The sequence below is a fragment of the Bos indicus genome, chromosome 5 (assembly GCF_029378745.1).
Source record: "Bos indicus isolate NIAB-ARS_2022 breed Sahiwal x Tharparkar chromosome 5, NIAB-ARS_B.indTharparkar_mat_pri_1.0, whole genome shotgun sequence".
NCBI lineage: Eukaryota > Metazoa > Chordata > Mammalia > Artiodactyla > Bovidae > Bos > Bos indicus.
In genome coordinates, this window is record NC_091764.1 from 27,669,936 (window position 1) to 27,682,343 (window position 12,408).

Here is a 12,408-nt window from a genome sequence, read left to right on the forward strand (position 1 = left end):
CTGTTTTTATCACTCTTAAGAATGGTGTCTTTAATTTCTATTTATTTTCTCATTGGTGACACTGATATAGAAACACACTTTTAATTTTTGTAAGTTGATCTTGTTAAACCAGCAGCACTGCTCAACACATCCTGTCATTTCTAGAGTTTTTTGGTTGATTTTTGTTGAGTTTTTTACGCAGCTGATCCCACTGTCTACAGATAATACCATTCCTTTCTCTTCTACATTAATTGCATATATTTATTTTCTCGGCCAGGAACTCCAGTATGTCAAGCAATCATGGCTTTGAGAGCCCGTGTCCTTGTCTTGTTCCCAACCTTCATTGGAATGAGCCCAAAGTTCACCCTTTAGGTATGACACCCTTTGAGATCCACCAGTGCTCTTTGAATATTTCTGTGCTTTTCTGCCGTTTTCTACCATTCTGACTGCCCCAAGCCCTACCCACCCTTCAAAACCCAGCTCAAGTCTGGCCTTTCCCACAGAGCCGCCCTGACTGTACCAGCCTACAGTGAGCTCAGTCCCTGAAACAGACGCACTTTATCAGGCAATTGACAATCAATCATAATCGATCGCAAACTGCCTTGGAAAAAGGACTATATCTACTATCCATTTAACATGTACTTATTTCCAAACCTACCTGATTAAACAGTCAGCTTTTGGAAGACAGGGAAGTACGGAAAATGTCTCCTCATCTCTTATAGGACACAGTACTCGCTGAATAAACAGTTGTAGAGTCTGTGACGGTGCCACGATTTATCAGCTCCAGCCGCTCTGCCTCAGTGTATTGCAAGTTCAAGGCCGGAAGGCAAAACTGGAGGCGGCAAGACTGGAGAACAAAGCAGGCAAAGGGGAGGGGACGCAGTTCCCTCCTGGACCGCAGGCAATGCAGGCTTAGCCTCAGGGGCTTTCATAGAGACCGTCTCATTTCATCCTCAGGGAGGTCTAGGAGGCCAGCATTCCAATCCTCACTTTACAGAAACAAGGCACACAGATGGACTTACTTGTCACACAGCTAGTCAGAGGCAGAGATGGGATTTGTATCCACATCTCCTGACTCTCACATCCTCGGCTTCACCGTAACAGCCTCGTCACTTCCAGACCGGCAGCACACAGGCACAGCCCGAGCCAGGATGGTCCTCTTGCGCCTAGTGATTTTACCTAAAGTAAAAAGAATTAAAGGACTCATGGGTATAAAGGCAAGAAGAAAGGACCAAAGTCAGGGCATCCATGGGTCAAAGGCCAGGCAGACAGGCAGGTGACCACCAGAAAACTGCACAGTTATGAATAAGGCTGGGCGATGCTAGCCATCCCAGGGTGGTAGGCAGGAATCAGAGCTACAGGGTGAGCTGCAATTCCAGACAGCAGAGGCACATCAGTCCCCAGGCGGACCCAGGCCAGCTGTGTGAAGGGGAGACACAGGGCACAAGCCTTGGCGACCGAACCAGCCTGGGACTCGGCCAGAACCTTTATAGCCCAGGGTGAGGGCGGGGCCCAATCCAGCCTGGAGCCCAGCTGGAAGCAGCCTGGCAGGATGCGGCTGTCCCTTTGTCAGCCTCCTCTCTGAGGGATCGCCAGGGCTCAGCTCTCTTTGTTCCGGACCACTTACACATAAGTGCTTTAATTAAAGCTTGCTGGGGTGGCCTCGATTGCCTCATAAAGCTGCCTGGCTATTTTCTGCTCACACAAGGATGACACTTCACAGCCAATGCTCACTGACCCTTTGCAAGGTCCTGCTGGCCCCTGTTAGTATACAGTGTAGGGGGCAGCACCTCCTGCCTCCAGGCACGCTCCTCATCCTCCCAACATTCCAGCAAGATCTGGATTGCATTCATATTTTACAGATAAGGAATCTGGGGAAGCATAACTTATCACAGGTCACAAAGCTAGTAAGTGGCAGAGCCGAGCTTCCAACCGTGCTTTTCATCTCCAGAGTCTACGTGCCCATCAGGACCAGGACCTGGGAACACTCATGGCTCCCCCAACCCAAGGAGATGGGTGTGTCTACACAGAGACCCTCAGTGAAGAGTCCAATTTGGATACCGAGCCCACTGGATCCAGGTAGGTAAGCAGGATCAGAGGACAGAGGCAATTAGGAGTGCGGCAACAGATGGAGGATCCACAGCGTTTGACCAAGAATTAATCTCACATAACCACTGGACATACAGTGAGAAACTTCCAGAAGCTCACCAGTTCCAGCTGAGACAAGAGGAGAGAAATATCTGGTTCTGTCTTGGCAGATGTTTGAGCCAGCAAGGGCTGAGCAAGAAAGTACCAACCAGCATGCCTCCCACAGAAGCGCCCCCAAAGTCCCACTGGCCATTCAGCTGGACTCAATCACCCCCAAACTCCCAGGCTGCCTCCTGTGTGTCTCACAGCTGATGCCCCTATCCCACAGAGCCCACTCCAGGCATAGGAGTCTGTGGATATCTGTGCCTAGGGCTCAAGAGGAGGGGCTGGGAAGGTCTGTTTTCAGCTCCATGTGTATGTTGCCCAGCTCCCTGCCAGATCTCCACATTCCACCCATTCCCTGCCCTCCCAGAAAAGATGGTCCCTCCCTGGGACATAACTGACCACTCACCTGAGAGGTGGTAGGGAGGGCGAAAGGTGAGGCTCTGGGAGGATGCTTGGAAGGCTATTTTTAGCCCAGACTGGGTCAGCATTTGGTGGTTGTGGGTCAGGAAACAGGTTCATCGGAGGAGTCATCCTCAAGTACAAAGGTGCTCAAGAGACATACGCTTGGAAGGGTTTATAGGCTCAAAGTCTCAGATTAGGGAAACCTCCTGGCTCAGTCCCATAGTCCACCCATCAAAGTCATCAGTGGTCCATGTTCAAAAGGAGGTGGGCAAAATAAGGGAATCTGGCTTTCAGGACAGCCACATGAACCCCCACCTCTGCTCACCCAAGGATCCTCTGAGGGAGGAAGTGACACCATTTCAGGACTCTGGTGACCTCCCCTACCTCCAACACCTTTCACTCTTCCAAGTGGGCACATACACACCAACAGTCATCACTCAGCTTCCCTGCTAGGAAACTGAAGGACTTCCACCCCACCAACATCTGACCCCAACTCAACCTGGGCATTAGGGGCTTCCTCCTACCTGTGACCTCTCCCCTTCCCACAGTGGACAAGCCTTGGCATCCCTGTGTCCACGCCAACCCTCTCCTGCCTCCAAATACCTCCAGTCTCTGCTGGATTTCCAGGACCTAGCAAGGTGCATGGTTGGCACTGGATTAGAATGTACCAAATGAATGAAAGAATTAGTGATGGCACAGTTTCCAAATCAGAACTGAACTCCTTCCTTGTCTCCCACCCACCCTAGCCTTACCCCACCCTGGTCCTCCTTCAACACACCTCCAAGGATGCTCCCTGGATTAATCCTGCAGCTCTGGGGTGTTCTACTCTCACCCCTGCCCCCTGGCCCACCAGTGTGTGCTCAGCTGCTTCAGTCGTGTCCGACTCTTTGTGACCCTTTGGACCCTATGGACCCGCCAAGTTCTTCTGTCCGTGGGGATTCTCCAGGCAAGAATACTGGAGAGGGCTGTCATTCCCTTCTCCAGGGGAGCTTCCTAACCCAGGAATCAAACCTGCATCTCTTAAGTCTCCTGCATTGGCAGGCAGGTTCTTTACCACTAGCGCCTCCCGGGAAGCCCACCAGTAGTGATGCCTAGAACTCTGAAGAACAACCTTGGTTCTCTCCTGAACTCTCTGACTCAGGTTCTCCTGTGTCCCATTGGATGCCCCATGGCTCCTGCCTTCCTAGGAATATCCAAAGTGCAGGGGCCATGCTCTCTCCCAAATCTCTCCTCCAACCCCTATCACTGAATAGGCTCTGGGTAGGAATAGCTTAAGAGAAGCTCATTTTGATGGTGAAGAATGGGACATACTTTAAGAGATAAAGGCAAAGAGGCCCATAACGAGAGGTTGTGTGGGACAAGCCAACCCCCCATGGGACAGGCCAACCACTCTACCCCAAGGCCAGGTCATAGGTCCAGGGCCCATAGTCCAGCCCTGTGCCTTCGGGAAAGGATTTGGGGAGCAGGCTCTACCCCAGGTCACTGCAACTGTTGCCTACACTCAGAGCATGGAGTCCAGCTAGATACTTGTAGGAGGTCTCCACTTCCAGTAGCAATGGGACGGGGAGAGGCCATGAGGAAGCTCATAAATGGCTTTGAAGATGAAACAGGCCTGAGGCCGAGATTGTTGACACAGCTCTACTGAATAGGCAAACAGTTGGCTCTTAAGAGGCCAGGGTGATGCCAAGCCAATAAAATGCAGCTATTTTCTCTTTGCTGCCCCTTTTACTGCCAGCTGCCCTGGTGCATAAAAGGGCCTGCCACAGCTCAGGGAGCACAGGCCTTTGGCTCAGTCCTCTGCCAGCTTCTCCACTGTTCAGACATCTCCCTGTCTCCAACATGACCTGTGGCTTCAGCACTGTGGGCTCTGGATTCGGCAGTCGCGCCTTCAGCTGCGTCTCCGCCTGCGGACCCCGGCCTGGCCGCTGCTGCATCACGGCCGCCCCCTACCGAGGCATCTCCTGCTACCGCGGCCTCACCGGGGGCTTCGGTAGCCGCAGCGTCTGCGGGGGCTTCCGTGCCGGCTACTGCGGCCGCAGCTTCGGGTACCGCTCCGGTGGCGTGGGTGGCCTCAGCCCTCCCTGCATCACCACCGTGTCAGTCAATGAGAGCCTCCTCACACCCCTCAACCTGGAGATTGACCCCAATGCGCAGTGCGTGAAGCAAGAGGAGAAGGAGCAGATCAAGTGTCTCAACAACAGGTTCGCTGCCTTCATCGACAAGGTGAGTCTCCTTGATCATGCCTTTCCTGAATCCCACCCATGCTCAGGACCCCAGCTGGGCACTGAAGAAGGAGTCAGAGACATGCCCACAGAAGCCCTCAGGCCAAAAGGAGAGGAAGTCATACCTCTTGAACACAGACAGAAAGACAAGAATAGGTTCAGAAGCTGCCTAGTCTAATGGGGGAGACAAACTGAAAACACAGAACCAGAACTAGGGGCAGAAACTCTAGTGCTGGGAGATAACATCCTGTGAGCAAAGGGCTGCTGTGTGGGTGTTCAATGCATTTGAGGACCAGCAGCTGCTTACTTGGTAAGGAGGTACTCTCCATGTCCAAGCAGGGCTGGTGACTGCAATACTGGAAGACTGCCCAGAAGGAATCTCCTGGTTCACACAGAGCCCTTTATATAACAATGGTTACTTGGCCACTGAGCAGGGCCCAGAATGGCTTGTCCATGCCTCTGTGCGTGGGATCCAGGGGTGAGCAACAGACTCGGTCCCCACTCTCCTTGGCCTTGTGGAGAGGAAGGTATGTGGTCTGGTTGAAACCATCTGCAGATGTCAGTGTCCAGCTCAAGTCTCCTCCACTGAATCCAGGCCATGAGGCAGTGGTTCGAGGGGCCAGGGGAGAAGGCTTCATTGAAGAAAAAGTTCTGGGGCCAGGGAAGGTTATCCAGAGCCAAACTTGTGAGAATTCATGCTACGGAGATACCCACCAGGAAGGGCCAAAAGGATCTGGAGCTCTTAAGAGCATGAGAGACCAAGAGTAGCACAAGAAAGGACTTACCAGGGATGTGGCAAAGTTATTACACAAAAGGACCTGAGTGGGGTGGCAGGCCAACCTCATGGAAGAAGAGTGGATGTGAAATTTCTCTTGGGCACAATTGTCAGCAATTATTGTAGTAAGAGAAGCCCGCTCCCCCCCACCCCACCCCCACCCCGCAGGGCAGAAGATCAAAGTTTGAATTCTTCTGCCACTATGAGATCTCAGGCAGTTAGGGAACCTCTCAATCCTATAAAACTTCCTCATCTGTAAAACAAGGGAGTTGGCACACACCACATCCCTGCACTAATAGTCCAGGTGACTATTATCCTAATTGCATTGTTGTCGTAGGATTTTGATTATTGGCACATACTTTACTTGTTAACTTTAACAGTTGGTCTTTCTAAAAAGGTTGACCTGTTCATTTGCACACTGACAGTCACACCTGTCTTGGAATAGTAGACATTCTGCATTCGGGTGCTTTTCTGCAACAGGGCTCATTAAACTCTTAGCAAGGCAAGCACTCAGGACAAGGGTTAAGTGCTGGGCCCAAGGAAACATTATTAACAAGAGCAGCAGGGTCTGGACTCTGCATGGCTTTAGTGCTTTCCATGACAGTACGTACACTGCCTTAGAAGAGACTGACATTAGCTCCAAGGAAGGACTTCCAGGAGAGCCACTGAGGCCCTAACATGGTTTAAAGAGAGGGGACATAATGCTTCTGAGGACTCTGAGTCAGAGAGCTGGGGATCCTGGGTCTTGGTGCTGGGACCCTCCCCACTCTTGCCCTCTGGTCCTACAATAAGAGGTTCTCAGGCTCTGCCTCTGTGCGGCAGGTGCGCTTCCTGGAGCAGCAGAACAAACTACTGGAGACCAAGCTGCAGTTCTATCAGAACCGCCAGTGCTGCGAGAGCAACCTCGAGCCCCTGTTCGAGGGCTACATCGAGACACTGAGGCGGGAGGCCGAGTGCGTGGAGGCTGACAGCGGAAGGCTGTCCTCGGAGCTCAACCACGTGCAGGAGGTGCTGGAGGGCTACAAGAAGAAGTGAGTGTGGGAAGGCGCCGGCTCCGGGAAGGGCTTGAAGGTGGCTCCCAGCACAGGGGAGCATCCAGACTTGTGGCTGGGTCTCTGCCTGATGATCAGGAAGAGCCTGTGCCCTCTGCCCCTCCTCGAGGTACATGGGTTCCATGGGTGGGTCCTGGCCCCCTGGGGACGGAGCTCAGCCTGACTTCCTACCAGCAGGTCAGGGAAATGATGTTCTCTCCCTTTCTTCTACCCATAGATCTTCTCTTAGGACCCCAGAAAAACTAACATTGCTAATCCTTTTGAGTCTAGCTTTCAAAGTCCTGGACCTTCTTTTGAAGTTCACCCCTTCACTCAGCTAACACTTTTTGAGCACCTATCAGGCACCAGGCAGATCTGGACAGGGTGATAGCAATCCAGGGGCAAATGATAGAGCCAGCTCGTGTTTCTGTGGGGCTTACAGTCCCCTGGTAGGCAGAGATGGCAGAGTCACAGACAGAGACCTCCGATGACAAAGAGTGACACAGAATACGAAGGCACACACTGGGTACTCTAAAGGAACCTGGTTTCCAGAGCTGGCCACCATCCTTCAGTTATACTCTTAGCCATGCACTGCCAGGCCACTGTGCTCCCTGCCTCTAGCTCTGAGCAGGCCTGCCCACAGAGCAGGAGGAAGCAGCAGGCTCCACATCTCTTGGCTGAGCCAGGAGGAAGATGACAGAGGGGAGATCCTACCACCTGTAGCAAAGCCAGGGGCAAGGGGAGGAGTCAGAGGAAAGGGAAATGCAGGTGAGAAAAGAAGGCACCTGCCAGCCCCAGCCACACACACACGCACACGTGCACACACACACACTCGCACACACACAGCTTCTAGATCCTACCCCCGGCCCCCCTTCCACCCTCACCCCACTGAGGAGCTCAGAGGTGATGTGAAGGTGGGTGTTTCAATAGTCCCATGTATCCCAGGAGGCCTGGAGCACCTGGTCCCACCCCATTTCTTTTGGAGGTGGGGAAATGAGTGGAGGCGGGGAGCTAGAAATCAGGCTTATTTGCTTGCGTGCTTCATGGTCAAGTTTAGAGTTGCTCAGAAGGGGCCCTGTTTTCCCCATACCCCTCAGGTATGAAGAAGAAGTTGCTCTTCGGGCCACAGCGGAGAATGAGATTGTGGCTCTAAAGAAGGTAAGTGCCTGAGCCAAGCCCCTCCCTGAGCCCCTGGCCACCCTGTCCTCTCTGTCCTGCGATGCTGCAGCCAAGCCCGCAGAGTGACCTTGAATCTCACAGCCCCTTGAACCCCACACAGGATGTGGACTGCGCCTACATCCGCAAGTCAGACCTGGAGGCCAACTCGGAGGCCCTGATCCAGGAGATCGATTTCCTGCGGCGGTTGTATGAGGAGGTGAGAGGGTTCTTGGTCCTGGTGGGCATCCCTGAGCCCCTGTCCAGCCCTCCCACTGGCCGGTTGATGTGGGAACACAGGCTGAGATTGAAGGGTTAGGCAGAGGAATAGAGAAGCAAAATGGGACAGAATTAGTAAGGGGCACGGAATTAGTAAGGGTGACAACCTCTAGGACAGCTGTGCCTTGAGAAACCAAAGCCCAGGCACACACCTTGACCGCACTTTCTCTAGCTCAGATTTTCTCTGGCAGCCAGAAGCCTGTGGCTGGTCCATGAGAACAAGAAATGGGTCTCCACACAGGGGCCTGGACCCCAAAGAAGTGTCCCCAGCATGCTGGCTGCAGGGACAAGATTTACAGGGGCCTGAAAAATCCCCAAAGCAAACATTTGAGAAGTAATTGCACTTTTTTCTAAATGGGATTTCTTATCTGTATGGAAAGCGATGCAATTTCATTAGGGAATTGTCTGCTCCAAACGAGACTTTGGCTCCAGATGGACCAAAGAGATTACAGCCATTGGCGGGTGAGGAAAAGCTCAGATAATTTGCTTATACTTCCTCTTTCCTGACTCCCGATCCACAGGAGATCCGTGTTCTCCAAGCCAACATCTCGGACACCTCGGTCATCGTCAAGATGGACAACAGCCGGGGCCTGAACATGGACAATATTGTCGCTGAGATCAAGGCCCAGTATGATGACATCGCCAGCCGCAGCCGGGCTGAGGCTGAGAGCTGGTACCGCAGCAAGGTGGGTGGTCCAGGACACCTGCCTCCTAGACACAGCAGTGGTAGGGACTTGAGGTATATATAATTAGAAAAACCTTTTTTTTTTTCCCCCCCCAGGGATTCTGATCCCTAGAGATGATAACAGAAGGGCAGACAGTTCTCAGGTTATAGTGGCAGGACAGAGTTGCAGTGTATGGTTACACAGGCTGAGCACTGTACAACCTGCAAATCATCCATGTTGTCCTGAGTGGGTGGAATGTCATATGCCTTTCTGCTTCCCTCCAGTGTGAGGAGATCAAGGCCACGGTGATCCGGCATGGGGAGACCCTGCGCCGCACCAAGGAGGAGATCAACGAGCTCAACCGCCTGATCCAGAGGCTGACAGCTGAGGTTGAGAATGCCAAGTGCCAAGTAAGGAGTGTTTGAGGCCCACCCAGGGTCTCAACGGCAGTGTGTGTGCCCAACTGGATCTCACCATTCACTCTCCAGCCCATCTGGATGACTTGAGTCCTAGGTTATGGCCACTCAGGGAGCCCTAGGTGATAAAAGGGAGAGGTCTGTTTCTGGGGTGATCTCATCTGGGTGGAGAGACTGGACACATCCAGGAAATGGACACAGAGACCCAGAGGCCATAACCCACCTTATCCTCTCCTGGGCCCTTAGAACTCCAAGCTGGAGGCTGCAGTGACCCAGGCTGAGCAGCAGGGCGAGGTGGCCCTCAACGATGCCCGCTGCAAGCTGGCCGGGCTGGAGGAGGCCCTGCAGAAGGCCAAGCAGGACATGGCCTGCCTGCTCAAGGAGTACCAGGAGGTGATGAACTCCAAGCTGGGCCTGGACATCGAGATCGCCACCTACAGGCGCCTGCTGGAGGGCGAGGAGCAGAGGTGAGGGTCATCTCGGTTGCCGCATGAACTCCACTTGCATAGGTCTGCCCACTTCTGATTTTTCCTCATCCTAGTCTCAGTCCTAAGAACTGGTCCCAAGCTAGACTCTGAGGTCTTTGAAACCCGTATCTCGAAGGACTAGAACATGGTCAGTAGCATACAGAGAGGAAATGAGGGCTGGTGCCACTGCAATGTCCAGAGTCCCAGAGAGCCCAGGGCCTTCCTAGATTTAGAACCGAGGTGCCCTACCTCCCAGTTCAGAACATCTTCAAATTATTCCATCCTCAGCTCTTGCAAGATCCACTCCCTGCCAGGTTTCTTGGCAGTCATCCTGCCCTAGGGTGGAGATGCTGGCCAAACTCTGATCCTAGCCTCATGTGACTCCCCAAAGGAAACTTCCTCTTCCTAAAGCTGAGCCCAGCCAGGTATGCCAGGTATTGTTGCTCCGGCTGTGCACTGCACAAAAGCAGCCAACTGAGGGGCAAGTGAGGCTGAAATTCAGTATATACTCTGTTTGCTAAATAGTGTGCCCTGGCATTGCTGCAACTGCCAGAACATCACTTTATAAAAGTTAACACAAGGGCATAAATATAGGCCAGAAATAGCCCATTTGACCCATCCTGGCACCCAGGGGAAACTTGAAGATCTTATTCTAACCTGTTTTCTCTTTTCCTTTTTTACCTTTTCCCCACTCAGGCTGTGTGAAGGCGTTGGAGCTGTGAATGTCTGTAAGTATTCTGAGCCATGAAAAGGAAAATTCTAGATTGGGCAATAAGAGTGTCCTGGCTATGAGTGTATAGAGATACCAGGAGGAGTGTTTCAAATAATTCCCTCAGTAAATGGGAGTAGGTTAGTCATACAGTAGGAGAGACTGAGATTAGCTAACAGGAAGAACCTCACAGCATGAATGGGATTGGAAAAAGATCACTGCAGGAAGGGACCTCAGATGTCACACAGTACAACCCTCAGCTTGTATAGTGAGGACACTAAGAGAGCAAGGAAGGGACTTGCCCAAGGTCACAAAGGAGATCCAGGGCCAGAAGCCAGGGCTCCTGATTTGCCCGCTGTTTCCATCCACACCTTCAGAATACCAGCTGAACCTTTGTGTCCTTCCTGGGAGGGCTGAACAGATAAGAGAGGCCAGCAAAGGTGGCCAGATGCGGTGGCCACTAGCAGGCCTCCTGACACCGCCCTCGTCCCCGCAGGTGTCAGCAGCTCCCGCGGCGGGGTCGTCTGCGGAGACCTCTGCGTGTCGGGCTCCCGGCCGGTGACGGGCAGCGTCTGCAGCGCCCCCTGCAGCGGGAACCTGGCGGTGAGCACCGGCCTGTGCGCGCCCTGCGGCCAGCTCAACACCACCTGCGGAGGGGGTTCCTGCAGCCTGGGGAGGTGCTAGGCGGCCCCCGGGGAGAGCCAGAGAGGCCCTTCGGCCTGCCAGAAGTGTCACCGCCCCCACTGCTGCCTGAGAACATCAGCGCCTCGGTAGCTGGCCCTCTCGTGTTCTGAGAATACACCACGCCCTCCTTTCCATCAGCCTCTGCTCTGCTCTGCTCCTCTAGTCGCACCTGAAGGGGATGCAGCCTGGGGAGGGACTCCTCCCTTCCGCTGTCTTGGCCTCTGGCCTCGCCCAGGAAGAAGAGTGCACCTTCCCATGTCCCCTAACTCTCTGGCCTCTTGTTCCCCCTCCATTTCTCCAATAAACCGAGGCACCCGCTTTCTGTGCTGTGATGTCTGGCTTTCTGGGAGTGAGTCCCATGCACCGACTGGTGAGCACTCCAGCCCAGGGAGAAGGCCTGAGGACTGGAGTGCTTCTGGCCTGCCCTCAGCCTGTGCTCCTGCAGGGCCTGTCCCCGAATGCTGCCGGCCTCCCCCTGGCCAGGCAGTGCTGACCCTCCTCCTCAGTCGCTCCTCTGGGTCTGGGGTAGCTGGGGACTTATTCCTCTGACTGGTTTTGAAGGGACCCAAAGGAGGGCACAGGAATCCGCTGGAAGGCTATGTATGTGTGTGTTCGTGTGTGTGTGCACACGCACTTGTGTGCACACTTTTAGCCCCCTTCCCACCCACCGTGCTTTCTGGGCACACCTTCACTCTGCTGTCCCACCTCCACCACACAATGCACCACGGCAGCAACCGTCACAAATGCCAACAGACCTCAGGGGGCCACCCTGTGTCAGCCTGGACCCCACCCCACCTCATCCCCACTGCTGTCCATCAGACAAGGGGAGATGAGACCCTTGACTCTGGCCCCTCCCCCGTATGCACCCCCCCTCAGCACCTGGAACAGCCTCCCTGCAAAGCCCTGTAGCTGGTAAGGGGATACTGTCTACTGACTCTCCCAACTGCCCCACTCACTGCCCTCACCCCCACATACCTCAGAGCTTCAATCCGGAGGCTAAGATGGCTCCCCTGCCCCCCGTGTGGCCTGACCGTGCATGTCCTCTGTTCAGGAAGTGTCTGGGAGGTCTTAGGAGGAAGACCTTGAGGAGCCCCAGCCCCACTCTGGAAGCACCAGGCCTGTAGTAACCCCTCTTCTGTGTCGCCCATTTCCCTCCCACTGGCCCTCTCCTTGTCTGCCTTTGCCTCGCCTTATCCCAGAGCCTGGTGCTGGTCCTTCCTCAGGCCCTGACCTTTCTACCCAGCTCACCACACTATCTCTGGAGGACCCAGAACCTTCCCTCACTCCCTCCTGGCTCCTCACCCAAGCCCCTTTGCTCCCCGTCACCCTCACTCCCTTCCCCTCTCTTGAACTCTGAGTCTCTGGCCTTTCACGTCCTTGCTCTGCAGGCTAGGCTCTCAGCTCTTCCGTGGCTCACTTCCCTCACCCAGG

The 12,408-nt window shown here is 53.9% G+C and overlaps 1 protein-coding gene across 1 annotated transcript; it reads left to right on the forward strand.

Annotated features, from left to right (window-relative positions):
• The first annotated feature begins 4,377 nt into the window (after nt 1-4,377).
• On the forward strand, nt 4,378-11,243 carry LOC109558687 (keratin, type II cuticular Hb3). Its single transcript, XM_019960026.2, has 9 exons — nt 4,378-4,797; nt 6,394-6,602; nt 7,700-7,760; nt 7,882-7,977; nt 8,558-8,722; nt 8,986-9,111; nt 9,364-9,584; nt 10,281-10,312; nt 10,790-11,243. The coding sequence occupies exons 1-9, from the start codon at nt 4,414-4,416 to the stop codon at nt 10,975-10,977; spliced, it is 1,482 nt and encodes a 493-aa protein (XP_019815585.2). The 5' UTR covers nt 4,378-4,413; the 3' UTR covers nt 10,978-11,243.
• The last annotated feature ends 1,165 nt before the right edge of the window (nt 11,244-12,408 follow it).

Coding starts and splice junctions, on each gene's coding strand:
- LOC109558687 (XM_019960026.2), top strand. CDS start 4,414: ATGACCTGTGGCTTCAGCACTGTGGGCTCTGGATTCGGCAGTCGCGCC. Junction 7,761..7,881: donor AGATTGTGGCTCTAAAGAAG/GTAAGTGCCTGA, acceptor AACCCCACACAG/GATGTGGACTGCGCCTACAT. Junction 10,313..10,789: donor CGTTGGAGCTGTGAATGTCT/GTAAGTATTCTG, acceptor TCGTCCCCGCAG/GTGTCAGCAGCTCCCGCGGC.